Genomic DNA, 27,998 nt, shown 5'->3' with positions numbered 1-27,998 from the left:
CACGGAGGCGGCCTTTTTAGAGAGGCCATCACACCGTGAGATTCTGCTCAAAATGGGTACTTTGGTGTTCCCGGCATAATTGGAAACACTTTCCAAAGGAGGGTCCTTTTAAAATGCATTGCATGAGAGTGAAAGGATGGCAAGCTACCACTTTCGATTCTGCTCATGATCCGCTGCCTCTCAGCCGTGCGCCATATATGTTATGACCGCCACATTTGTCAAAGTGCCAACTGTTGTTACGTGTCTTTTTCTCACAGAGGAAAACGACATCTTTTTGTTTTTGCGACCTCCTTCCCCGGGCACACTCTAATCGTTGCCATCAAGTTTCTGTTTCCCCTACCTCGCAAGTTGCACGGTAGTTTCATCATGTCGAGCTACGGGGTTCTCGCAAACACGACGGACAGCCTCGTTTTTCACAGGTTTACTTCCTCAGCGATCTTGCCTGATGCGTCATGACAAATAGCAGATGTGTGACAGGCGTGTTGTTACACCCGTGTCCTTGCATTAGCTGGGAAATGTGCATGTTTGTAAATGCCTCTCTGCACAATGCTGACAACATGCGTGCCCATGTGTGGGTGTTTTCTATTTGTAGGAATACTCTATTCATAAAAAGTATGTTTAGGATATCGTACAATACATGAGGCCACAGCCTTGCCTGGCTAATTTTCTCACTATCATGAATGTAACATATTTTACGGATATTAGTCGCTCTATTTTATAGTTTGGTTGGGCCTGCGACTTGCACACTGGCGCATTGTTTTGTTTTGTTTTGCTCCCCCCACAACGACAGTTACAAGAAATATTCTCTCGGTGCGCCCTCTAGATACAGAATTGACAGAGTTGTTCAGAAGTGATACTGAGGATGAAGATTTTAATGGGTTTTATAGTGATTAGGAATGAGTGAGAGTTCAGTAAAAAGGTACTTTTTGTAATGTATTCCATTAACTGACCACTATTTTGGCTGTTGTACTCCATTTTGTTGTTATTACTATAATTTATGTTTGTATTTTGTCTTTATTATTATTGCTGGTGCAATTTACACTCAGTTGAGACAAAAAATGTTTTAAAAAATGTTAATGTTGATTGTACCCTATATACCTCAAATTGATTTGTTTGTGTTGTGTCGTTTGAATGTGTTTATCGTGATATTTGTTTTTTCAGGTCTAAGTTCCCCACCAACCAACATCACTACTTCCGCCGTGCCCAGCATCGTCACTCCCATCGTCAACGGATTCACCGGCATCCATCATCAGCCCAACGGACACCCCGCCGTGGAGGCGATCTACACCAATGGCCTTTCGCCTTACTCCACTCAGAGCCCCACCGCCGCCGACACCCTGCAGCAAGCCTTCACCGGGGTACAACAATACACAGGTGAGTGTTGATATTGCCTCTACAGTGTATAGGAGAGGACTCAAACAGACTTTTGGTTTTTAGTTCCTGACTGCCACCTCATAAGCATAAATATCTGAACACAACATATTATTACATACACCAAAACAAACAGTAATTTTGAAATTGGATGCCTCTTAACAAAAAGACAATACAGTACCTTTTTAATAGACTGTACAATGAAATCCAAGTTGTCTTAATTTTTTTTTTAGTTATTGAAGTGTTAATGGTGCAACTCTTAAAAGAAGATGAAACAAACACTCATTTTGGCTGTCTCAGACTCCTAAACGTCAAAGGTTGCAATGTTCGAAAATTTCACCATTACAAATCAGAACTACGTTAAGATATATATATATTTTTTGTAACACAGCATTTGGGGCAAGAAGACGTTGCAAAATAATCTTTGTTAATATTCTGAATTGAATTTATCTTCCTTCTACCAATGATTAAACGAGAAAAACTGTTTATTACAGTACTAGCAATAACAGAGTTAAAGTCACTGATGTACCAACCCACGTTTCCCCACTGAGGGAGCTTCACACTCTTGACCTTAGGCCTCTGTCACGTTATCTGCATTTTCACGCCCCTTTTTCCCTCCTTTCCTAGCGATATACCCGGCCACTACGCTGACTCCCATTGGCCAGACGCTGCCCCAAGCGCCCCAGGTCATCCAGCAGCAGCAACAGCAGCAGAGAGAAGGTGAGGGTGAGAAAACATTATTACTTTTTACACATCTGCACTAGATTTATAAAGCTCGACGAGCATGAGAGCGTAATATTGCTTCGGCGCTGTACACATCTCATTCGCACATATTACGAGAGCGGAATATTACCCTCTCATTCTCTGTGTGTAATAGATAAATAAAGTGGCTACATGCAGTATAGCGTTCACAGCTCATCTCAGGAAATGGATACAGTACATCTAAAGGAAGAGTGTAATAAAACATTGGTAATGTTCTTATACTGTGTGGTTTGAAAGGAAATGGTAACTCCACATATATATTTATCGCTCCGGGTCGTGTTATTTTTGCAATAAGTATTTTTTGTCACGCTTTGAACTAGGAGTAACATACTGACTCAGTGTCATGTTCTATATATTAATTGGCCTCATAATAATGATGAGATTACCTGGACAAAGGTCACAGCCTGCTTTGTTGAGTCTCTACGTGAATCCCCAGAAATGTGTTAATGGAAAGACCACAAGGTAGTCATTGTAACTAATGTAAGATGTCATATTTTTTTAAATATACATGACTCTTAATTTATTCCACTCTTCTTTTTCAAACCTCATTTGATTCTTTATTATATCAACGATAGACTCTTAACTATCTACCTGCATTTGATGGCCATACGTGTCTAATACATTTTAACAGAGATGCCAGGCAGTGAATGAGTCAACTCATTGACTAAAATTGGCAGTACTAATGTCCAAACTATTTGTACTGGAGGGTTGGCAGGATAATTCACTCAGGATTTTCCATGATATGGTACATCTGCTAAAAATGCTAAAAAGGTGAAGGCAAACACAACATGTCCGACTTTATGTATTTCAATGTGTCAATTGATCCAAGTTTAATTTGTTTCAAGTAACTCTAAACACACAACTTTCAGGTAATTTAATATATAAATATTGAGTGATGGTTTCTGTGATCTAACGCAATAAGCCACAAGGGGTATCATATTTAATGGGATTATATTTTAACTTTAAAAACAACAACAAAAAAGCAACACTATTGATTCTCCATGGTCTAACTGCAAATGTAGTACTATACTAGAGCTCTTCTTGTTAAATACCATAACTCCAATTTTAAGTCACATTAAATGGTAGATTTAAAATTGATCTCATTTTTTGTATTTATTGTAAAAAGAAGGAACTCTTCATTCATTCATCAAAGATGTCGCTTATTGATTTTTAATTTAATAGCATGTGACTCAAGATAACCAAGGTACCCGAGGCTAGAAATCAAATCAATACAAACACTTGCTATGCCTACCATGGGATTATTATGTCCTTCCTTATATGTCAATGTGAGAACATTATTGGTCTTTACATCCCATGAACAATTAGTAGCAATTTAACGCAACCCTATTCATACGTTCATAGCATGGAATTTTACATTTTGAGATGAATCGAGGTCCAATCGAGTTTAGGAATAAGTGACCTAAACAAACATGAACCCAAAAAAAATCTGATGCATTTTAGAAGAAAAATAAAGCTATAATATCATTTTTTTTTTTAAAATGTGACTCCAATCTATTTGCGGCATGGCATAGCAAGAGCTTTGCTGATTTGGAATATTGAGGCAGCTTTAATTGGTCAATAGCCAAATGGGAATCTTTTCAAACGCTACATATAGAATTGCTTGGTATCGTATCCAAACTTCTCAGCTTTACTGTGTCATAGAAGAAACTCAATTGATTTTGGATGCAATCTGACACAAGTTATTGCTGAGGTAAAGGATAAAATGCTTGCCCTACCTACGTTTACACCCAATGGGCTCATCAATGTGCATCAGTGCTGGATCGCTATTGATTTTTATCTGCAACACCTGAAATATGCGGGGTCAAATGCCATAACTGTTCAGGTTTTATGTGAGTTGCTGAAAAATTATTTTCAACTAAATTCCCTCTTTGCTAATCAGCCTTTTAGCAGACACTGCACTTTTCTAGTCATCCAATCTCATCGAACGGAAGTAACATTGACTAGTTTCCTCGCACCAGTAATGTAGTGAGTCTTCCTCATAATGTCTAAGCCCAGGAACATGACTCATCCTAATGGACTGGGCTTGAAAGAATGCATTGCACAGTTGAGGGGAAAAAGCAAATTCCCAATAGTCAGTCTCTTTTCTTTCTCCAGGTCCGGAGGGCTGTAACTTGTTCATCTACCACCTGCCACAGGAGTTTGGGGATAATGAACTCATGCAGATGTTTCTGCCCTTCGGAACTGTCATCTCATCCAAGGTGTTCATGGACCGGGCAACAAATCAGAGCAAGTGTTTTGGTAAGTTCTTTAGTAACGCTCAATCATTTGCTGCCTTTTTGCCCCTAAGGATAGCAGCTTTTAGACCAAGGACAGTGAACATTTTTTCTACTTGTTTTCATGGTTCCCAATGGGCAATTGCCACCAAAATATGTGTAAATATACTGGTATCTTAACATTAATTTATTCCAAAAGTGCTTTCCTAACTTGAATTTTGGAATTACCATAATCTATTCCATGATCTTTAATACTACACCCTGAAGCATTTAAAAATGATACAAAAAATAACTTTGTATCTTACTTATATATGCAAAAGACAGAAAAAAGATAAGATTTTTTTTAATTAAGCAATTAAATGAAGAAATGCAAGGACATTTTCTAATGGATTGAAATAGCGAGTGGCAGCTGAGTAAACATACGTATACACTCACACACACACTGCCTAGAGAACCCCACTTTCGAATCGGGTAATAGTGTATTATTATATATCTTTTGTTTTTCCCAGTTAAAGGACTTCAGAAATTTAGAAAAAAAGTGTCCCCTCAGAACAGATGATGTAGAAACAGTAGAGACAAATGCTTGCATATTGCAATGATGACGACAGACATGAAGAAAACGATCTTGGCCCCGTGACTGACCTCCATTTACATCTTGATGATTCTGCCATTTTGACATGGCCACACTGCACATGTTGATGGCTAAATGAATAAATATACAGCACTGTGTATACGCAGTGTTGCCGCACAAGGTACGTTATCGTCGATCAGAATCCATATCCATGTTTCCGTGGGGCAGCGATGTGACCTGAACACCCCGCTGGTGCTGCATCAGCATCACCGTTGATTCACCCCAATATCTGTCAATACTCTCACTACAGTGACTGATTCACGCACCCGCCGCTGCGCCCCCCTGCCTCATTTAGCTCTGTCAGCCATCACAGAGAGCAACTTGCCCTGCGGCTTATACAAACTTTCAGGAGCCATGCTGGGTCCGTGTGTATGCATGAGATGGCGTGAGTGTGTGTTGTAGAGGTCAAAGGACAATTATAGATCACCGTTTGTTTTCACTTCAGGGCCAAAATTGATCAGCGATCCCACCACTAAGGGGAGTCTTCATAACATATAAATTCATGAAAGAAGACCTATTTGCACTATTGACGTTTACACTATGCATTTACAACGTAATGTTATGCCTGGGGATGTAGCGGGAACGCTGATGTAATTAATCTGGAAAGGAGCAAATGAATTTGGATTGATGGGGAGGCAAAAGAGGGAGACGTTTTTACACTGGGTATAATGTGAAAAGAGGAGCTTTGGAATGGTTACCCTTTAAGGCTGGGAGAAATGGAGTAAAAGTCACACCCCAAATATTAGGGAGATATATGATCAGTATTTCCTGATATTTTCCTTGCAAAGTGGGAATAAATGTTCCCTCAGCACCAAATATGACAAAACACAAGTAATTTTATTGAAACGGACTAGCTCAGGTGGCAAAATTCCATATTCCACAGTCTAACAATGTTCCACAATAGGTACTCGGATGATTCGCCTAAAGACATTTTGCCGACGGACGTTTGACAGACGGACAGGTCGCCGAATGGACGTTCCGCCGAACGGCGGTTCGGCCGAATGAATGTTCGGCGGAACGTCCATTCGGCGACCTGTCCGTCTGTCAAACGTCCGTCGGCGGAACGTCCATTCGGCGACCTGTCCGTCTGTCAAACGTACGTCGAAACGTCTTTAGGCGAATCATCCGGTCACGTCCACAATAGGAAAAAAATACAATGATACCAATAGCAAGGCTATCCTCAACTTAAATGATGAAAATGGTAAAATCAGCTTAATTCCTCATCACCTGTTCAATTCACCCAACCAAAAACGGAAGAAAAAAAAAATCCTTCTGACCACAAATGCCCTCCCTCCCTCACCTGCACATCCTCGCCACCCATTCTTTGCCCTAATGGTCGGAGTGCGAGCCGGGCAGACGCGTATCCCAGGTGGCCGTGGGGACGGGAAGAATCTCCTGCTGTTTTTCACGGGTCACTGAGTGTTCCTAATGACACCCCGGACGCGGGGGAGCGCATCAAGCGGAGACACACTCCGCTGCCGTTTCTGGTCACTGACTTTTCAAGGCTTTATTTTTACACATGATGGAAACAGGATGTTTAGTACAGGTTGTCTGGTATGGCCTGATTGAATATACGTTTGACCAAGACTTTACAAAAGGACTGCATAGACACATTCAAAAAATTGACAGATGATGCAAATGTTCTTATGTTATATTTAGGCCTGGATTCAAAATATAAAAACAGAAAACAAATGCTGTTGTTGAACAGGCAACAAGTCAGCAGTCAACCATGAATACTTACATTTTATTTAATTTTTTGTGTATGTATATGTAATTCAAATTGATGCAAACTTTAGCATGTATAGATTAGAAATTAAAGGAACAAAAGATATAATTGTACAATTGACAGCTTCTTCTCCTTTTTTTCCAGGCTTTGTGAGCTTTGACAACCCCGCTAGCGCACAAGCAGCTATTCAGGCCATGAACGGCTTTCAGATTGGCATGAAAAGGTTGAAAGTTCAGCTAAAGAGACCGAAGGATGCCAGCCGCCCTTACTGACACAGCCTACCTTTAGTATTCACCGCAGCAGCAGCACAGGTACGACACTTTCATTAGGAACACCTCAGAAAATATTTATTTTGCCTTTTTGTCTTGACTACTGAGGACAGACGTCTGCGCTTGATCACAAAATCAACCATTTCTTTAAAGTTACTGTAAACGTGTACATTTTTAGTCATGAGGCTGATTGAAATCAGGAAATATAGCCTCTTCTAGAAAAGTACATACGAATACAACATTTTATCATGTCAATTAAATTAAGTGAGTTTTTTAACGAATAGCTTTGATTGCACTGGTTTCAAAACATTATTTTCAAACTCCTTAGAAATGCTAAGAATTTATTTAAAGAAGTCAGTTGATATTCCATTATATATACCTTTTTCCGTTCCAGTGTTGTTTTGAGTGCAATTTTCTGTTGATAAATGAAGCCAGTAATTATACACTAGATAGTGCTTGAGAAAACATCAGTGTTTAGAAAAACCCATGTTAGGGCGAATTTGAATAGTGAACCTGTCAGTGTTCATATGAAATGCCCCATAAATGCTCTCAAAATCCCATTGAACAGCAAACGAATTGGGTAATTCAAATTTCCATTTTAATGGTGACTGATGTATGTGGAGTCCATTTGAGATGAGTTTGAAAGTAACCATATTCCCTGGTATAATAGCATGTGCACACATGTTCAAAAAGACTATAAAATGTTTCATTAGAATTGTAAAAAGTTGTGAAATGCATTTATTCAAATCCTAACATTTGTATGTAGACATCTCAAAAAGATTGATTTGACTGTGCAGGTCTACCTAATGCTGTGCCTAGTGAATTTTCATGCAAGTCTAAAATTATTCCAAACATGGCTGCCAATTCTGAATCTATTTTGGTACAGTTTTTCCCCTCATTTTGAAAGCAGAACAGCCAAGCGGCTTATTAATTATGAGCCATTCCGCCATGGTGGTGATTGACAAAGATCAATTGGTGTTTTAACATGGGTTAGCACTCTACAGACCAGTGCACTGATGTAATAAGCCTTCAAAGCTGAAGAAATTGACGAGACATGCGAGCTGAAAACTCTGCTCTTTTTTTTTCAGGTTTTAGACGACACGTGAAGCTATTTCGGAGGGGCTTATCTCTTCTTTTTTTTCCCCTCGGAAAGCGAAATATCTTTTTAAGAAAAAATATCAACATGTAAGGATTTTTTTGGGGGGGAAAACATATCAGCATTTACTTATGAAGACGTAAATTGCAGCGGTGCGAGACGAGGAGATGCGTCGCCGGGGGAACGCTAACAGATGGCACAGTGCGAGAAAAGAAAGGAAGAAAAAAAACAGGGGAAAATGAAACAAAAAGACTCCATCAACAGAACTTTTTTTTCTTGTTGAGACTTGAATTGTTAACGAAGCAACAAACTAACAAACAGGAAAAAGCAGCAACGACAAATAGATTTCTATATACATATTCTATACACATATATATAAATGAGAGATGCGCTTGTGGCTTTTAACTGCTCCTTGGACAAATGAGGGTTCACAAAAGGCCAAGTTGGGAGGCAGAACGAGCCTCTTTCTTCTTCTCCCTCTATTTCTCGTGTCGTCTCGCAGCAAGCGCAGCGCCACCGGCCCTGGAGGAGCTCACCGGGGTTTCTCTTAGCGACAGTACAACTGAGAATCTTTCAGCCCAAAAAGGGACCAAAGGACCAAACGCATTTGTATTGTTCTGAAATAGTAACGCATAGTATTCCTTCATGAGACTACAGTACAACTAATGACATTACGGAGAAAAATGACCTCCAGGTTGAAAGAAAGGGGAACAAGAGGGAAGGGTTTTTTCACTGGGTTTGAAAATATTTAAAGAAAATGTGAAAAAAAGGAAAAAAAGAAGCTATAGTATTTTAGTGACGTAGAATTTTGGGATGGATATTGTTACGGGCACATTTTCCGCTTCATCATTCCATCTCATCACAGGAAAAATTGACATTATATATCAGCCGCCATATTGGTCTCGGGGGAATTTGCAAATCTGTACGAAACTTCTGTTTTCAAAATCCTTTAGCTTCCGGAAAACAGCACAGCAAACAAAAAAAACTGGTTCTTAAACAATTTGCACAAAAGAGCAGTAGTATAATGACAGACATTTAAATACAACGGCCTAGTAGCTCACATAAAATTGTGCTGTTCGGACAGTCGACCCATTCAAATATTGTAAGAATCAAAACAACTTTACGTCAAGAATGATTGCATTAAAACACATTGCACATAAATAAGAGCCATTACTTCCAAAACCTGACACTTTGTTCAAACGTTTTAAAATGAGAAAAAAATTCTCTAAAATTTACTCAAATACAATTGGACGATATTATTCCGCAAGAAATAATCCATGTACTATTCCTACTTGTACTGCACCTTGAAATCGAGAAAAAAAATCTAGATTTTTTTTCCCCTGCCTTTATTCCTTCAAAAAAAGATGAATTTTCCAACTAGCCAATTAATTTCTTTTGAAACAAAACACTCAAATCCGGTGACACAAAACTATCACTCACATAACACGCAGAATTTCTACTTTTGTGTTTCCCCAGACCAATATGGTGGCCAACCTTCATCATCTTAATTCCACCCCCCACCCCTTTTCGTCTTCCTTTTAATGTATGATTTAAACCTCGATATTCCAGCTAATCTGGCCATAAAGCGCCATGCTAACAGAGCCATCCGGACGAGCCTCGCATGCACTGCACTAAAACAGCACAGTGTCTGTAACGGCTTCATAAAATATACAAATGAGCCTGACAGCGATTGTAAACATCACGGCCAGCGTGGTGCCAAGGCAGCGCCTCCACGGGTCGCGCCCTCTCCCGCTGCCAAGGCTCTCCAGCTGCTCGCGGCAGGGAGAGCGTCCTCCCCTGTCGCCTCGCCTTCGGGTGCCAGCATATCTCTCTCTAATAGGAGCCATCAGTTCCCAAAGCTGCATAATTAGGATGATGGCAATATTGATTCGATGGAGAGGGGGGTGAAATATGTGCCATCAATTATGAATTTGGCTTCCTGGAGTGCACATTTTGCTGTTTTCTTATCTGTCACGTATAGTGTTATATGCCTCCAATTCACTAATCGGGCTTGTCAGTGGATGGTTTTGGAAAGGAGTGACAGAAATTATTTGGAAGAAAGTACCAAGTTTCATCACTTGGATGGGGCTTACCTTTATTAAGCCAAGAACAATCTCACAGTGTAGTACCAAAAAGAAATCACAAAAAGTGTTCATGCTTAAAATAACAGGATTTAATCATCTCTTATTATGGGCACATTGTTACCCAAGTTTTTGCCAGTCTGCTTCAGAGTTCTTGAGCTTCGAGTCTCGGCTGCAGCTTTTCAGGAGATGAGGCTCATATCTCAAATTGTTTCCTCAATGAAATCAATATAAATGTCGTCCAGCTGAAAACACTCATTAGTTTAAAAAAAAATTCAAAGAAATATTGCACTCAACAATATTGTCATGTTTAGAAAAATAGGATTTGCCATCCACATAACATACAAGCACAGAAGAAATGTGAGCACAAAACACGACTTTACCTTGCTCTTCTTCTATGGTGTGTATTGGGAATTGGCAAACTTAGTGGTGCATTACTGCCACCAGCTTCTCAAAGCGAAGAAAAAAGTGTGAATAGATGCTGGCTGGATGTTATGATGCTGTTTCCATCTAATATTAGGGGTGTGATTTGCGAGTTTTCGAGATATAAATATGTAGTACACATATGTATATCTCAAAAACTCGCAAATCAAGACCGTTGTTTCTCAAGTGACCATTGTACAGTAATACAAATTCCTCCAACGTATGTTTGAGCCATGTAAGACTAGAAAGGCTAATAAAAGTGCTCTCATCAAAAAATAGTGACAGATTCATTGCGGTCTACCTTGATTAGGGGTAAATAGATTACTGATCAGATATATTGTAATAGGAAAAAAGCAAACAAATGACTACTTTGAGCAAGCCTACTATAAAGTGTTGATGGGCTCCAATTATAGACTGTCTTAAGGCGGCACCCCTGTATAGTTCGATCACAACACGCATAAAGAGCAGCTGTATTCTGTCCGCAGAAGGAATAATGGCGCTACGAGAACTCGTACACAGTCGGGCATTAGCAGTCTTAGGAGGTCAAATTAAGAGCAAAATGATCCATCAATTAGACAGCGGCAGGCCTGTAGGTGGATCAGACAACAGCTGCTGCAGACAAAACGAGCGCTTACCATTAAGCGGTGGTCACGCACGGCCGCCGTATATCTAAACGGGCGTCACCTCGTAGCCAAGATGTGCAAAGATTGAACTTCCGACACAGTATGGGCTTTTAATTAGCAGTTTGTTTTTTAATCAAGTGTTTGTTTAAACACTTTGGTATCTCTTTAAAGCAGCTTGCCTTTTCTAATTGGTGCCCTCTTTTTGTACTTTTAATTTCGTGTGGGGCGGCCGTGGCTCAGGACCGAAGAGTGGGTGGTTCAATTCTAGGCTATGACTGCTCACTGTTGAAGTACCGCTGGGCAAGGCACCCTAATGTGATTCCAGTGGGTTGGCATTGCCTTGTTTGGCAGCAGCACCATAGGTGTGTGAATGTGTAAATGAATGGGTGCTAATCTTAAATCTTTTGGGGATAGGAAAAATATGTTTAAAAAAATTATGCGATAAAAGTCGTTGCCATTTTCCATTTTTGAGGGTTACAAATGTGTTGGTTTTTGTAATTGGGGGTTATTTCTTTCATTTGGACCTTTAAATACAGTCATAAGTAAATAATGTGTGAGCTTTTCCACCAAAAAAATACACACTTGTTGCTCCTCTCAAAATGGGGAATATTGCCGTTTTTTTCCAATATTTTTAAAATTTACATTTTTTTAATTTCTTTCGTCGGTTACCATTACTGTTGCAGGTACTACTGCCAATTGGAGCTTTGAAAGATGACCTTGATGTTTTCTAAGGCCATATAAGGCCTTAAAAAATCCTTATGGGATTTTCTACCATAGAGTAGTGTGAATTATTCAAATCAAATTAAATTTGGCCTTCACAACAGCTCGGCTAATGCAAATTAAAGACTCCAGCTGTGTGTGGCTGAAATGTAATGAGTAGGGTGAGCACGGGGGCTGGGGGGGGCAGACAAAATTTGATGGAAACACATGAACACACTGGAGGGCAAAAGCAACATCGTGTAGGTTTCTGTAAGGGAATTATTAGTGCTTCTAAAGTTAAATATTTAACTCTGTAGACTAAAGTAAACCTTTAACTTTGACAGCATTCTGTTTATACTTACAACTGTGTGTAAATTTGCGCCGTCAAAAATGTAGACAGTGAAGATACAGTAAAGGTTGCTATTTAGGTTAAGACTTTTAACATTAAATCTGCATGTTAATGCTGTAAAATGTTAACATTGACAAAATTAGTTATTACAATGAAGTGTAATATTCTCTCATTTAAAAACCCTGCTGTTGATATGTAGAAAGCTGGAACAGGTGAATTTCAGTGAGGAAGTATCATTTGAGATTTTTTTTGCCTCACAAAGTGCATTAATCCTCAATTTGAAGTTACACTAGACATAAAATTGCCAAACAGAAATTTTCATCATTGCGCATTGGTATATTACGGCAGCATGATTTGATGGCCCAACTGTCATAACTCAACTACGCAAGGTCAAATGTTGACCAAACGTCCTATCATGAAGAGATTCACAAGCGTTCACTCCTGACAGAAATTTATTTTAGCAATAACTCGGCTCCCATTGCTGCGTTTTCCTCCCAAACTCCGAATCGCTTCATCATTATCTCACCATGCTTCTGCATTTCGTCATTCCTTCATACCGCACTTCATCCTACCATTGTGCCCTTTCAATCTCCGAGCATGCTCAAACACCAGGCTGGGTGGGTTTAAAATTACATCTAGTGGTATGACTTCTATAACAATATGGTTTTGAATGCTAAGGGAGGTATTATTATAAATATGAGAATCTGTATATTATGGAAAATCAGCACAGGACCTTTCTTTGTCGGGTGGGGTACTTACAGTATAGATGAGTGTTATTAATGGGGGAGGGGTGGGTAGAAGGGTACTGTATAATGGGTTTGCTCTCTAAATATAGGAATATTCCGGTTTTTCAGCACAAAGCAAAAAAAATAGGATAAGAAAGTATGTTGAGTACATTCTACCGACCTACAGGGGAAAACAGAGGCAACTCGGTACTATTCCGTAAATGTGGAAGGGCAAACGCTGTTTACAGGTTGTACATTTTCGTTTTATTTATTTTTTTATTTAATTTATTTATTTATTTTTAGCAATTAAAGGCCACCTCTTTTTGTGGCAATGTCAGTACAGCATGGATCAACTGACAGGGAAAAGCAGTATCTTTTTTTATATATACAGTATGCTATATTCAAGGGGTAAAAATATTGAAAAAAAACACGTGTTATGTATTATTATGACTATGATTATCATTATTAGCCTGAGATACCAAACAAACATTCCCCCTTGCCCTTGCTGAAATTTCTTAAGACTTGCTGCTTAGATGACTTCATATTAAATGAATGATGATTAATGATTTTATATTTAATTATCAATCAAGTATGTAACCTTTTTATTTATTTATTTATTTGAAAAAGAATTTAATTTGCCAAGGTAAGATAAAGACGTGTATGGAAAAAAATAAGGAAATGCTTCTAGGGGCTTTTTCCTCTCTTTCTCTCCTTTTTTTTCCAATTTTACAATAAATTCAAAAAAATAATAAACAGGAGTTTTTGTGTGTTGTTTTGAATGGTGTGAGTGTCTGTGTACGATTCCATTTTGTGAGGACAGGGGGCCCCGTTACACAAATAGGACCCGTTAAGAGGTCAACTTTAGGGGCGCCAAGTCATAGTACAGCACCTTGAAAATTATGAAAACTATTTTCTATCATTGTTTAAACTCATCAATTCTGTTTATTGAAATACTGTTGTCATTGCACTCTTAAGCTAATAATCTATTTTTTTACTGATGATTGGTAGGCCAAAAAAGTACACAACGAAGCGCAAGTGGCTCGTGAAATAAATTGTCCCAATTACAACAAAGTGTGGCTCATGGTCAGCGTGCACATGAGGTAGTTCATCTTTATTACAATCACTTAATGAAAATCAATCCCCTCCTGATAAACTCTTATCTTCACGGCTTTTGCGCAGCCCCTCGTCTGGGGAGATCATAAATTAGTGTATAATGTTGCCTTTGTTGAGGGAGGGAATGGCAAATTGTCGTAACTTAGCCGCGATTTATTATGCAGATGCTTAATTTCCGAGCGCTTCCAGGGGAAAGGTTGTTAAAAGTTTTGTGACTTATATAAATACAAATAAAAGACTAATACAGCCAGATGTTTATCTCACCACAAAAGAGGTTACGTTATCCTCACCGTTTGTTAGCATTACGCCAAAAACATGCCTCAGCACATGCTATAAAGGAGCCTAGTCTGGTTATTTATGTAAATTTGTTTTGTTTTATTCTTTTTTTTCCCTCCACATTTTATCTGTTCATTTTTTTGTCATTAACAGGACTATATCATGCCTTCGGCTTTTTTACCAATTTAACTTTTCTTTGTTGTTTTGTCGTTTTCCTTCATTTAAATGTAAACTTGACTTAAATTCAAATTGTATAATTTTTCTCTTATTTTTTTTAAATTTGTTTAATATAGATACAAACGTTATGTAATGTTGAAATGTCATTATTTTCCTGACATTGAAAATATAATAAAAACAAATTAATTATTAGGATCATAAAATATATACCTATAAATTCGAGTAGGTGTCTACACTATTTTTAACTACTTTTTTTATAGACATTTTATGTAATTTTACTAACTATCTCTATATTTGTATGTTCTTAATCCTTTTTTTAACACTCAATATTTGCATGTGAAAACAAAATCCCCAAATCCCCCCCACCAAAAGTTGAAGCATGTGCTATGAAGTTGGATAGTCAGAAGTTACTTTTGCTCCTGTCGCACAATATTTCATCATTGTCCTTAATTTGTTCCAAATTGTCATTTAAGTACACACTTTGGTGCTGATCCAATGTTTGGCCTTGGCAGAGGTCAAACCTTAGAGTGCCATCATCCATATTGCGATACACAGCAAATGTGCTTCAGTTTATACAGCATTAGGTGTTGAACTCTAGGGGTTGCTGCGTGATTACTAATATAAAACGACCAATCTCAATCAATCACAACCCCCCCTACCACCACCCCTCCCCAACTCTCTCCCCCCCTGTCACAGTTGCCAAGGAGCGCTTTATTTGATATGTAGGTCAGCAGGCACGTTGTGGTGTGAGCCATTGGGTGAGATATGTCCACTTGCTGCCTGTCACTTTCATTATTGGCCAGACGCATCGAGTTGCTCAGGTATGATGGAGCTTGTGACGGGAGATAGCTGGAAGTGGAGCTGCCTACGCACACACATAACCCAGAAAGGCCTGAAAAATGAGTACGTTCTCATTTTGTTCTGCAGCGGTGACCCATGTAACTAGGTACATAAGTTAAACGTCATTTGCCAAGTGCAACAATCAGTGCATCATTAGGCAGGATGTTTGGGCGAGAAGGTTATGAGGTTCTTGCTGCTGTTATCGAGAGCCGCATGAGCGACAGAAGGTGATCATTTACTGGTGGTGGTGCGGGGGCCCAAACACAATCGCACGTGGACAGCCAAATGAGTTTACAAGCGGCTGACCAACTTCCCATGACCATTTAACCTCCATGCTCCAGCTCGTTTTGATACAGCGTGCCTTTCGCGGTGTTGATACTAAAGTCCATCACCATCATTTCCAAAAGAGAATGATCCCTTTATGAACTGTACTTTTCATTCATTTTCTGTACAGCTCATCCTCACAAGGGTCACGGGGGTGTCGGGGCCTATCCCGACCAACTTTGGGCAGTTGGCGTCAGACACCCTGAACTGGTTGCCGGCCGATCGCAGGTCGCAAAGAGACTAACAACCACTCACAGTCAAACCTAAGGACTATACAACCAGCCTACCATGTATGCTTTTGGGATGTGGTACCCAAAATCGTAGTACCCGGAGAAATCCCACACAGGCCCGGGTACAACATGCAAACTCCACACAGGAAGGTCAGTCATGCTAACGGCTCGACGATTGTGCCGCCTGAACTGTACTAGTAACTTTAAAATTAAAAGGAGTTGTCTCCATGTGACACGTGTGTCTCATTTAAAGGGGACGAGAGGAGCTGACTGATTGGCGAATACAATGATGACTCCAGTACAGCTGTGTGAGAAGGACAGTGTTTAAAATCAACCCTGATAGCTAAGGTTTGAATTACACTGTCAAGATGAAAATAACAATTTTCAGTAGAATTTGAGTTAATATTTGTTGCGTGAGTATAAATGAACCCTTTGTTTCTCATAATCTAAACATTATTTTTGCTTGATTTCATTTCAAATAATGCTTTTGTAATTTATTTATTTTCTTTAAATAACTATAGCCGAGTGATAATCAACATATTGAACCTTAGAAAATAGAAACTCATTCCGACATTTACTTGAGATTTCAAATAATGTCCGCATATTGGGTTGCTTGCTTTTACGTACTATCTGAGTCAATCAATTAAAAAAAATCTTAATTTCCCCCCAATTACTACACATAGTTTTATGATGAAAGAGTGCTGTGCATTAAGGCAGCCATCAATCTATCTAGTATCAATCAAGGAGAAGACTCACACGCCATTATCTATTTATCTTGCCAAGTGCTCTATTAATATCAAATTAATTTCCCCATTGAGAATATCAATCAAGCATCACACACTTTTTCCTCACCTCATTAGCATGGTAATTGTCCTTGTTTACGGGGGAAAGTCAAGACGGTAGGTGGGCATTATATGTGGAAGTCCTTCATAGTTTTTATTGCACAAAACAGGACGGCCCAGGGTATATTTTCAATGGGATGACAAACATGGTAGAACATGGTGAAATATCAAAAAGGAAGATTTGGCGTAATTCGTGTCTGATTAATTAAATTCTTTGCAAAACTGTTCCACTAAATCTAAAGTTCCCATCACAAACTAATTAATCAACTCTAAGAAATGGTAGGCAATTGCGTTTTCACAAAGGGATAAGTAGCTTTGAATAGTTTTTAGGGTTATATGTATTATCGTTGCATGATAACTCCATTTGTGAGATAATCTGGAACATTTAGGTGAGGACAGTCATTCATTCATTTTTAACACATGCAGGGATTTATATTTTTAACCTCCTATGACCTGGCGTCCACATGTGAGGACATCAAATTTTTGGCTGTCAAAGACTATAATGTTAAATTTTGGACTACAACGGGATGGCGTCCGCTTATGTGGACATCATTTTTATCAGAAACTACATTATGTAAAAAGGTAATTCTTCGTTTTTACACTCAGGTCCCAATTAGCCTAAATATCAAAGAGGAAATAAAAATGCATGCCTTGCAAGAGTCTAGGTCTTAGGAGGTTAAACAATGAAATTGAACAACCTCATATGAACCCGGGGAAAACTTTCAACTATTTGCTGCAGAGAAAAAGGTTTTTGTGGGCTTATGATAGCATTGTAGTGGCGCTGCCTGTCACCTCAACACATGACATGAATCAAGACGAGGCCTGCAGCATTTTTAAAAATAGCATCTGACTCTTTTTACCCCCCATCCCCCTGTAACGAAACCATGGCTGACACCAGAAAGCCAGAATTTAAGCGGCAGGCGCACATCCATCCAGTCACCTGCTGCATCCTCTTCAGAATAACACTGCGAGGCCCTTTAATGAAGTGTGGTGACACACGTCAGCGACGTCATGTTCCAAATCCTGGCTTCCTAAGTCTAAGCGGGACGTGAGGGGATTGAATTTGATGGCGTATGTGACAAATTGTGTTGCTCTCAGCTGACAATTTAAATACACTCTGTCCATGTCTCGCTAATTAGAACACATTAATTGTTAATGTGAGCAGTCTTACGTTCCTAAGGGTGCAACATACCATGAATTCAATACTTCTAATGCTGAGATCACACTGCAGAAAAGACAGATTTTGACGTTTTAGCGGTTCATACAATGATTTATACATTTTATATATATATATATAAAATGTATAAATCATTGTATGAACCGCTAAAACGTCAAAATCTGTCTTTTCTGCAGACAGTTCTGTTGAACCTATCCGATCTAGAAAAAAAAGAAACAAAAAGTACTTGAATTATTTGCAGAAATTTATTACAAGAAAAAACAAAAACATTCAAGGAAAACCTCCAAATTCAGCGTTCTGTTTATGTAGTTTACCAGATTTTATATATATATATATATAAAATGTATAAATCATTGTATGAACCGCTAAAACGTCAAAATCTGTCTTTTCTGCAGTGTGATCTTTTTTTTTTTATATATATATATATTTTATATATATATATATATAAAATGTATAAATCATTGTATGAACCGCTAAAACGTCAAAATCTGTCTTTTCTGCAGTGTGATCGCAGCATTAGAAGTATATGTATATATGTATATATATATATATATATATATATATATATATATATATATATATATATATATATATATAGCTAATGACTGCTGAGGCATTGAAAAAAACAGATTTGTTTTTTGTTTTTTTAATTCTAGTATTTTGCATTAATAGTTAAATGTATCTTACAGGACCCCAAGCGTTGAATAAGACTGTTGAACCTATCTAAATTTGCCTTTCATTTTCAGGATTTGTGAATGAAATGAATACAACTGTTTCATTGATTTTGTGCAAGCAAAACAGATTGGAACAAGATCCCACATCAATTTTACGTGCCTGAAGAATGAGGATGGAGAATCAGCAAAAGAAATCAGGATAACATTTTGATGTAAGTAACTATACAATATTTGGATAAAGATTAAATCAATAGAATTTGCTTTCACTTTTTATGAGACATGTTTTAGCCACCCAGGCAATACTTTGACCACAATTTTGACTAATAGTAAATTTAAAAAAAATATTATAAACTATCTGCTGACACCATATGTAACCCACAAATATTACATTAATTGACTTGATGACAAAGAGTGCATCAGATAAGTGTTTGGAAATCTATACATTTTTTCCAAGTATTTTAATATCTTAAATGACAGATATTTTAATTGTTTATTTCCTCATTATATTTTATGAAATTGGCTTTTCATATTACATCTACACATGTGCTGCCATGACATTTCAGTGTTCATCTTGTGTTTGACGGTTTGAAAATTGACTTTCCAGCATTGGAGACATTGATGCATTCAAAAATCAAGCTAACATGAGGTTGGAAATAAAAATGTGTTAAAACATTTTAATTTATACCAAAGAAAAAACATAACATTCAATACTTACACACACTATCAAGACTTATACATGTCAAAGTTCTGGCAAAGTCGTCCAAGATTCACCTTGAAGGTTTCAGGTCTTATGGACTGAGGACCCCATCAGGGCTGAATAAGGACTGCAATGGTATTTCCAAGAAGGATTTCCCATATTAAATGGTGTATAAAAAAGTCTTGACCCACACACTGCCATCTGTTTTTTTATCCTAAATGCTGGTTCATGCTCCCCCTGGAAGAAATAAGGATGAAATAGGACCACCCACTCAGTATGGCTCACTGTAAAAATGTATGTGACTGACTCACGCCTTCCTCTTTCACTGAGCCTATAAAAGTTTAAAACGCACAAACAACGATTAAGGAGTGTCCAAAACTTTAATATGGAAAATTACATAGGGTAGGGCACAACACATTAGCTTATTTCCTAAAATAGGCTACATACACAACAAACTATATGACAATTCAAACAACTTTACAACAGCAAATGTACACAATATAAAACATATATACACAAGTCTTTAATATATTATTATATAAAGATTTTTTTTCTTAACCTTTAACAGTGGAAGTCAAACAGCTTGAAGAGGGAGAGTTTTATAGAATGACCAAATGGATTACATGTAGGAACGTCTATTATTGTACACTGTACCGTGAGTGGATAGGTAGTTTTTACATAAAGTTGTTGGAGCTTGTGTATTTAGCATGCCATGTTGTGAACTAGTAACATTTAAATACACAAAACATGCTGTTGATACTGTAAAATGTTGTGATCTGACTGGAAACACTGCACGGTGAAGCATATTATGTATGTATTTATGGAGGAGTACCATTTTCATTTTTACAAAAATTAAACCCGATTTACAATACAGTGGTACCTCGACATACGAGCACCCCGACACGAGCAATTCGAGGTACGAGTAAAATTTTGACCAAATAATTATCGCGAGATACGAGACAAAATTTCGAGATACGAGAAAGCCAAACTAACCCTAAACATATTTTTGAGTGTCTGCATCGTAATCCAAGTTCATTTAAATTTGTTTATGTTATGAAACGAGCGTGTTGCCGTGCAAAAAGTCGTTTTTAGTTCATTTCAATTGGAAAATTTCGTTCGAGTTGCGAGAATATCGACATATGAGCTCAGTCCCGGAACGAATTAAGCTCATATCTCGAGGTACCACTGTATTTAGAATGGAAACAAATCAAAAAGCCACATGAAGGTGTTTTTTGTTATGTTTGCAATCCTTCAAAAGCTACAATTCAAAAACATTGCATTGGCGCTTATCACTCTTTCCTGAAGCTGATGATACTTTCACATGTCTTTTACATAACATTATATATTGATTTTTTTTACAAAAGCAGCACAACGAGGAGTATGAGCGTGAGAACAGAAGCTGTGTTTTCGCCTGCAACTGTCTGTGACGCCCCCCGGTTGTAAAGACGCGGACTCCTCGGGGAGTTCTGCTTGAGTTTGCTGGGCGGGAGCGCCTTCAAATCTTCCAAGGCGCCGTACGCCGCCATGGAGAACTCGGGGTCTCCTGTTGTCAGCAAGTCAAAGACGCAGGACTGGAAGTAAACGTCCTCTACCTGCAGGGTCTCTCGACACTTGGCTGTGGCTCGCTCCACCGTGTAGACCTGGTGAGGGGGCCGCAGCGGACCCAGCTCGGTGGCGGCACCTGGCCGCCGGTGCTGCTGGCTCTGTCTGCCTAGTGTGTGCTCCTTGATGAGCTCGTTGCGCGGACAACCGTGCAGGCATAGCTGCAGGCCGCCGGCGTCCTCGGAAAAGTCCAGTGCGTCCTCGGGCATGCGGATGGCGAAGGTCAGGTAGCTGCCTACGCGGCGCACGATAATGGACGTGCCGATATAGCGCGCCTGGATCTTCACCTGCCGGCTCGCTCCGGAACCCCCCCGTTCCGTGATGGTCAGGCTGCCGCTCTCTCCGCCGCTGCGAGAGCCGTCCTGAAAGGCTAACGGCAAGTCGTCCGTAGTGGCCTGGTAGACTTTCTGGTCCGTGCAGCCTTGGTAGGACTTGAAGATAACTGTGATCTAGAAAAAAAGAAACAAAAAGTACTTAAATGATTTGCAGAAATGTATTACAAGAAAAAACAAAAACATTCAAGGAAAACCTCCAAATTCAGCATGCTGTTTATGTAGTTTACCAGATGTGCCTTTTCCTTTTCAACCCAAACACAATCAAAGTCACAGATTAGAAGTGCGAGCAGTAATTTGTCATGTTTCGGTGTCACTGACGACAATAGTGAAAAATAGAAATCCATTCTATTCAAACTGCAAATAGATCTATTGCCATCACTGATAGTGAATGAGTCAATTAAAAAATGCATATCAGGAACAAGTAGCTTGTCAAGGTTTTGTGGAAAAAAGAAAATATGGCTAGCCTCAAAAATAAAATATCCCAATAAATATCTTATAACTAGTTTTTCTCATTTTGAGATGAACAAGATCAGGAATAATAAAATGACTAATTAGCAAAAAGAGTGTTAGATCATGTTAAAAACACTTAAAAGTCTGCAAAAGAGCATAATCCAAACAATGTTGACATCTTTATGCTGTGGTCCTGTTGACATCTAAACATATAAAACATTCAAATTATCGCTATTGCATCATTTTGTTATCATCTTGTCCTTGAAAGGCCTGGCATCTTGATGCAAAAAAATCTGGTTTCCCATGCTTGCCCTAATCAAAATTTGGACCATAACTATAATGGCCACTCGAGGGCAGCAGGAAACCAAACATGTAACTCGCACTTGCTCTCTAGGGTGAAACAATCCAAGTCTTCATCCAAAAACAAAGACCAGCATGTTATATGAGCCACCATCTATTCTTTTCTCCATCCACCCCCAGTCTGAGTGTTTTGCCAGCTTTTGTACAAACGCTGACAGTGATTTGTATTCCATCTGAGCTCTAAAAACGAAATAAACAAATCAAGTGCTCCCACAGTGGCCCTTCCTCAAAAAGTCCCTGACAAAACGCCCGCCTGGCTTACGTCTACACATTTGGAAGAGATACAATACGATGATGGATGATTTCCTGTCTCAAGTCTGGCAAGTTGAAACCAACTCTAAAGGTGCAATGTGGGCAATGTGGGTACTGGCAAATACACACCTTCACTCACTTTAAAGTTCCAGTAAGGTTACGAGATACAAGCGTACTATTTTAAGCCATGGGCCTCTTTTTAAAGTACAGAATTATGACAATAAGTGGACCTTTCTAAGTGGGCGAAAATAACATACACAAACATTTTTTGGAAGATTTTTGTTCACATGGGCATTGGGGTTAAAAGTATAGTTTAAACCAAATCAAGCCTTTGGCTGGCATTGACTGCGAAAGACGTCCAATCTATTTGGACAGCCATCCTTCCCAGTGAAAATGGATTGGACGTCTATTTCCGCAGTAAATGAGTTTACATTTTTTTCCCCAAATTTGTGATCAAAAAGAGTTCATTTTTTTAGGTCGCCAAATTTCCAAGTATCCCTGCTTCATGCCATCCATTTTACTGTGGCATTTTAGTGTTCCTCACTTTTTGACTGCTATTGACTGTGATAGACAAACCACAGTTGCTCTAAAAATTAACTGATTCTACAGTGACCGCACAGTAACTTTGCTCTATTACCACTTACAACACAAAAAAAATACATTACCAACGTTTCGACAGTTCAAACGGTTTGAATGTTATTTCATAAATTAACATAATTGCGTCTATCTCAATGTTATGACAATGCTTGGTATACAACAATGTTTTGTTCAACTGCAAATGCAACATGAAAGACACTTTTTTGCAATTATTTTTCACATTGTTCCATATTTACACAAAGCGCTGGCTTAATTGCTTGACCAGAAGGGTGACAAAAACATTCCAGATTGCAGCGGCGGAGGAGAATGTTTGAGTGAACGTTAATCACTACCATATGACCACCTGCGTGTTAAAGGTAGAGCGCTCAAGCATGTCAGTGATTCAACACCGGTGAAGGACTCTCCCTCCTCACCCCTTTTTTCCTTTCTTTCTTTCTCCCCCCTTGTAGATCTGAGGCTGCTCCGAGACTGCAGGAATGCCGGGCAGACTCAAAAGGCACCATGGAATGACGATTAACTTCACATGTTTTGGTGCTTTATGTCGAGGCAACACTTTCAACATAGACTCCAAGCGAGTTCCTAAGTCTGGTAAGAAACTCACACTTCCATTTGATTTCAATGATTTGCTGGTGATTCCCCAAAAAAGTAGAAATGCATAAAAAGAAAAGATGTTTTCTCCTGATTTATATGCATATGTCGCATCACATTTTTGTGTCCCTACACATGTGTAAATTGATAGATCTTTTGTCTGTATCCTGTGTTCAGCAACTAAAGTTGTTAGCATTGATCAAATTAAATTACAGGAGTTAGTCATACAACACATCAGTTATTGTATACCATATTTTTTAGCCACCCCAACTAGTTTTTTTCATAATGATTTTGAGCTTTCCATAATAGTGTACGTAGCCTTTAAGACGCTCTCTTTAAACTGCAGTTAATTGAGAGTGACTAAGTTGGCCTAGACCACATGTGTCAAAGTGGCGGCCCGGGGGCCAAATCTGGCCCGCCGCATCATTTTGTGTGGCCCGGGAAAGTAAATCATGAGTGCCGACTTTCTGTTTTAGGATCAAATTAAAATGAAGAGTATAGATGTATATCAAATTCCTGATTTTCCCCCTTTTAAATCAATAATTGTAATTTTTTATCAATTTTTTTCTGTGTTTTTAGTTCAAAAATCATTTTGTAAAATCTAAAAATATATTTTAAAAAAAGCTAAAATAAACATTGTTTTAGATCTATAAAAAACTGAATATTCAGGGCTTTTAATCCAGTTCTTTTAATCCATTTATTTAAAAAAAATCTAAATATTATATCTTAAATGGTCCGGCCCACGTGAAATCAAGTTGACGTTAAAGCGGCCCGCGAACCAACCCAAGTCTGACACCCTTGGCCGAGACCAAAGCCGTGCCTAATATAAAGCATTGCTTTGGAGTCACCGGAATGCTGAAGTGGGTCAAATCAGTTCAATTAGGGTCTTGCCACCATCTTGCGGCAACTACGTTCAATTCAAACCCCTTTGAGGAGTTTCGATTGACAAAAACAGTTTTCCTCACCTTGCTCGTCGCAGTGGCGCTAGAGCCAAGGACGACCGGCACGTTGGTCACCTGGACCGACAGGAAGCGGTTGTCGATCAGAGGCCACGCCCCTTCCACTTTACACGTCTGAAACTCGTCCCGGAAAGTCCGTAGGTGCGGGTCTCCGAATAATCCACAGTGGGCATACTTTTTCTGCTGCCCGCCTGAACCAGCGGCGAGCACCCGGTTCTCATAGTTGCACAGCTCCGACACGGCTGGCCGAGCTGTGCTGGGAACCTTGCCGGAGGACGTGGGTCCATCGCTAGAGCAGTTGTGCTGAGAGAATAGCTCCTTGATGCGGAAGACGGCCGAGTGGTAGACCAGGTCGCCTCGGCAGCTCCGGGCCTGTCGACGGGTGCACAGGGCATAGGATCGTAATGCGATGCAGTAGTCCACATCAGGCACCGCGTCCTCATGCAGGCTGCCAGAAGATGAGGTAGACGCCACGTACTCAGCGTTGCAGCGCTGGATGCGACACTGCTGACAGAAGGCTGGAAAACAAAAGCAGAACCGTGACTATCAGAGATATCAACCAGAAAGCCCTAATCTTTATCCTCTGCCAAGGCAAAACAATCTTAATTGAGGTCAGCACCAGCTACTTAATGTTCTTAAGTAGGACATTTATCTATTTTCATTTGATAATGAGAGGAATGAAAATAATTGTTGTTGTTGTTATTGTTGCAATTGCAATGTTTTTGTTGAAAGGCTTTTTGAGTCTTGTTTGATGGTTTGGCAATGAAAGAAAGTTCATGAAATGTTGGCTGAGGTATTCAAGGACAGCCTACCACATAATCAAATACATCATGCCTAACTTCTTTGAAAAATGTATCATTCCTGTCGATGGGAATATTTGGCTCTTCCCTTCCACAGAGGTGTGACTTTGTGCGAGTGAGAGGGTTTGGTGGGGGAGGGAGTGTGACAGAAGATTAATGCACATCACTGCTGCAACACTTCAACACTAGCCCTGATAGTACAGAGATGCAGTGAAGGAGGTCAAGCTAGAGGCATTTGACATCCCTCCTTGGAATTCCAACCAGCCTCGGCTGCCCTGATTGACACCCCTTAACAATCACCACCATGAGAAACCACCAGCCTTGGTTGATCTCCCCAAATGACCACACAGGCTTCAAATAGGATAACAAGTGTGAGGACCAGCAGGAGTTCGTTTGAAGTCATATGATGGGTACAAGATGGGGACGAGCCACTTAAAAAAGCAGATGTTCAGCACTCCATATTGTCATTTCTGTGGTCACAATGTGGTGTGGGTTAAGTACAAAGAGATTGGTGTGATTATCGATTAATCGTTTTTTTAAAATGTATTCATTGCGTGGAAACGGGGGGCAATGAATCGTACTTTCAAGCAACGGAGGCAAAATGGTATGCTCCACTTGGCTACAACAAGCGGAGAGTGTTTATTCGGTCTCGGCTCGTTTGCTGTCTAAGGAAGGCAAAAATGACGACACTTCAACAATGGGGAACTACAGCCTCAGGTCTCCACTGAGCAACAACTGTGATCAGTATTTACCAAAACATAATTAGGGAGGAAATAATTAATTTAATTATCAATTAATCTTTCTCATGAGATAATATTCAGATTCAGTTAATGTGACATGCATTTATTTGTATATGCCATTATATTTTGATTTACTGCAAAGATCCTAAACTTTCATGGAGGTCCACAGAAATTCTGAGATTGATAACTGTTGAGAAATTTGGAGATTTCATCAAGTTGTATTAAATAAAGTCTTGAAACAGTATTTGGATTGTCAAAATAGCTGTCTAATTTTATCATCAGTTAGTAGTTTATTCATTGCACCTCTACATTATGCACTAATGAAGGAGTCCCAGTGGGTTAATTAGATCCCATCTGACATCCACCCTGGATTGGTCGTCAGTCCAATCTCAGAGCACATGATAAACAAATGACCATTCACACTATAAGTGATAACTGAACATGCTGGCTGAACAGAAACCTGTCACTTGTACCACTACACCACTAATCCGATAAAATATAAATTTACAAGCCACTGAATATATGATTTTTTTCCATCTGTATCCTTAATTCATTTTTTCACAAAACAACTCACTACACAGACTTAAATGTACTTTAGAAGTTTGACATTTGGACTTATATAGAACTTTTCCTACTAGTAATCCTCCAGTCCGAGAAGTTTAATAATTTGACTGATACAAAGTCAACTTTTCACATTTTGATCATGCTAACAGAAGTAATAATTAATTCATTACGACTGTGGTTCAGGATGGGGATGAACATGTTTATCCCACAATTGGTTTGCTTTTTCGTGTCGTGCCAAAGAGCTCAACAGTGGACTCCTCTCGCCTCCAACCCCCTCTACCCATCCATTCATGGTCGCTAATAAAGTTAATAACTTGAGCACCGACATACCATCGGTGTGACTTGCTTCGACCACAGGGTGGGTATACACGTTCTCCTCGTGACTTGTGAACAAACCATGCATTTTATGTCCCAATTACTCTCGTTTTCTCCCTGAAAAACGTAAAAGTTTGGTGTTTTTTTTTCTACCACCCTGCGGACGGGCGCTCGTGAGCGATGCTAGCTACTAGCAGCTAATCGCCCCCAACCCACTTATTAAAATTTATTTAGTAAATCGACGGCATTAATCTAAACGAAAAGACGGTGGGTGGTTTAAATATGGTTTGGGTTGTTTTTGGATCATTTCAAAACAGTTTTTTTCAAAGTCGCGTTAACTCACGCTGCTAGCAAAGTGAGGGGCAGGGGTACTTTGTCCCCTCGGTTGGCATTAGTTTTACTAACTTCATCGACGCAATTGTTTAACGTGAATTATTTATTGTAGCGATTGCGTATAATATCAACGTGAGTTCATTTAAATTCGTCAAAAAAGGGGTTAGAAGGCATTTTGAAACTTTTGATCCCCCTCCTGGTCCGAGTGATCGAAGCGGAGCGCCGCCGCTCGTCACGCCGGGCTGGGAGGGGAGCAGCACGGATTTGGTCCCCGGTGCACCCGCCACTTACCTGGTGGATAAAGCAGAGAAATGACAACCATCGTCAGCGTAACACAGTCCAAAAGCTGCAGCTTAGCCGTGATCTGAGGTCCGCTTCTCCCCATGCCAATCCATTCAGTTAGAATGGAGTTCCTCGACTGCTTCTCATGGACGCTGCGGCTGCGGGGGAAATCAGAGCAAAATTCGTCTTCCTCCCCAAGCGCTGTCATTCAAAAGGGGCCCCTGTCTTCAGGGCGGTTCTGCGGGGAGGGGTTTCGATCGTAGACTGGGGGGGCCCCGAGGGGATGGCTGGCCAATGGAGGACTTTTCTTTTTTAACTCACTTTGGAAGAAGGGGGATAATGGTGAAGATTGTAATGGTAGTAATGTGAGGGTCCTCATCGTGTCCGAAAATTGTCCAAAGTTAATTCTTAAAACGACTGTTGTGTATGAAATAATCTGATCCAAGTGAAAAATAATTCTCCATATCCACTATGCACTGTAA

At 39.4% G+C, this 27,998-nt stretch overlaps 2 protein-coding genes across 6 annotated transcripts in view; one reads left to right on the top strand and one right to left on the bottom strand.

Annotated features, from left to right (window-relative positions):
• celf5a (cugbp, Elav-like family member 5a) overlaps positions 1 to 12,101 on the top strand; it is a 198,517-nt gene extending 186,416 nt beyond the window's left edge. For 3 of the 5 annotated variants that reach the window (XM_077606462.1, XM_077606459.1, XM_077606460.1), the window contains exons 8-12: positions 1,162 to 1,374; positions 1,999 to 2,097; positions 4,249 to 4,392; positions 6,869 to 7,035; positions 8,082 to 12,101. In XM_077606462.1, the coding sequence (XP_077462588.1) occupies positions 1,162 to 1,374; positions 1,999 to 2,097; positions 4,249 to 4,392; positions 6,869 to 6,996 (584 nt within the window). In that variant the 3' untranslated portion in view covers positions 6,997 to 7,035; positions 8,082 to 12,101. The remainder of the gene's footprint in view (positions 1 to 1,161; positions 1,375 to 1,998; positions 2,098 to 4,248; positions 4,393 to 6,868; positions 7,036 to 8,081) is intronic. The other 2 variants (XM_077606461.1, XM_077606458.1) reach the window with 1 other exon arrangement.
• A 7,599-nt stretch (positions 12,102 to 19,700) lies between these two features.
• rgmd (RGM domain family, member D) lies at positions 19,701 to 27,724 on the bottom strand. Its single transcript, XM_077608120.1, has 3 exons — positions 27,526 to 27,724; positions 24,489 to 25,000; positions 19,701 to 21,390 (listed from the first exon to the last, which is right to left on the bottom strand). The coding sequence occupies exons 1-3, from the start codon at positions 27,722 to 27,724 to the stop codon at positions 20,695 to 20,697; spliced, it is 1,407 nt and encodes a 468-aa protein (XP_077464246.1). The 3' UTR covers positions 19,701 to 20,694.
• Between the last annotated feature and the right edge of the window lie 274 nt (positions 27,725 to 27,998).

This window comes from Stigmatopora argus, chromosome 8, assembly GCF_051989625.1.
Source record: "Stigmatopora argus isolate UIUO_Sarg chromosome 8, RoL_Sarg_1.0, whole genome shotgun sequence".
Taxonomy (NCBI): domain Eukaryota; kingdom Metazoa; phylum Chordata; class Actinopteri; order Syngnathiformes; family Syngnathidae; genus Stigmatopora; species Stigmatopora argus.
This window is presented reverse-complemented; position numbering and strand designations above follow the sequence as displayed.

Coding starts and splice junctions, on each gene's coding strand:
- rgmd (XM_077608120.1), bottom strand. CDS start 27,724: ATGACAGCGCTTGGGGAGGAAGACGAATTTTGCTCTGATTTCCCCCGC. Junction 25,001..27,525: donor TTCTCTGCTTTATCCACCAG/GTAAGTGGCGGG, acceptor TTTGTTTTCCAG/CCTTCTGTCAGCAGTGTCGC. Junction 21,391..24,488: donor GCGCCACTGCGACGAGCAAG/GTGAGGAAAACT, acceptor CTTTTTTTCTAG/ATCACAGTTATCTTCAAGTC.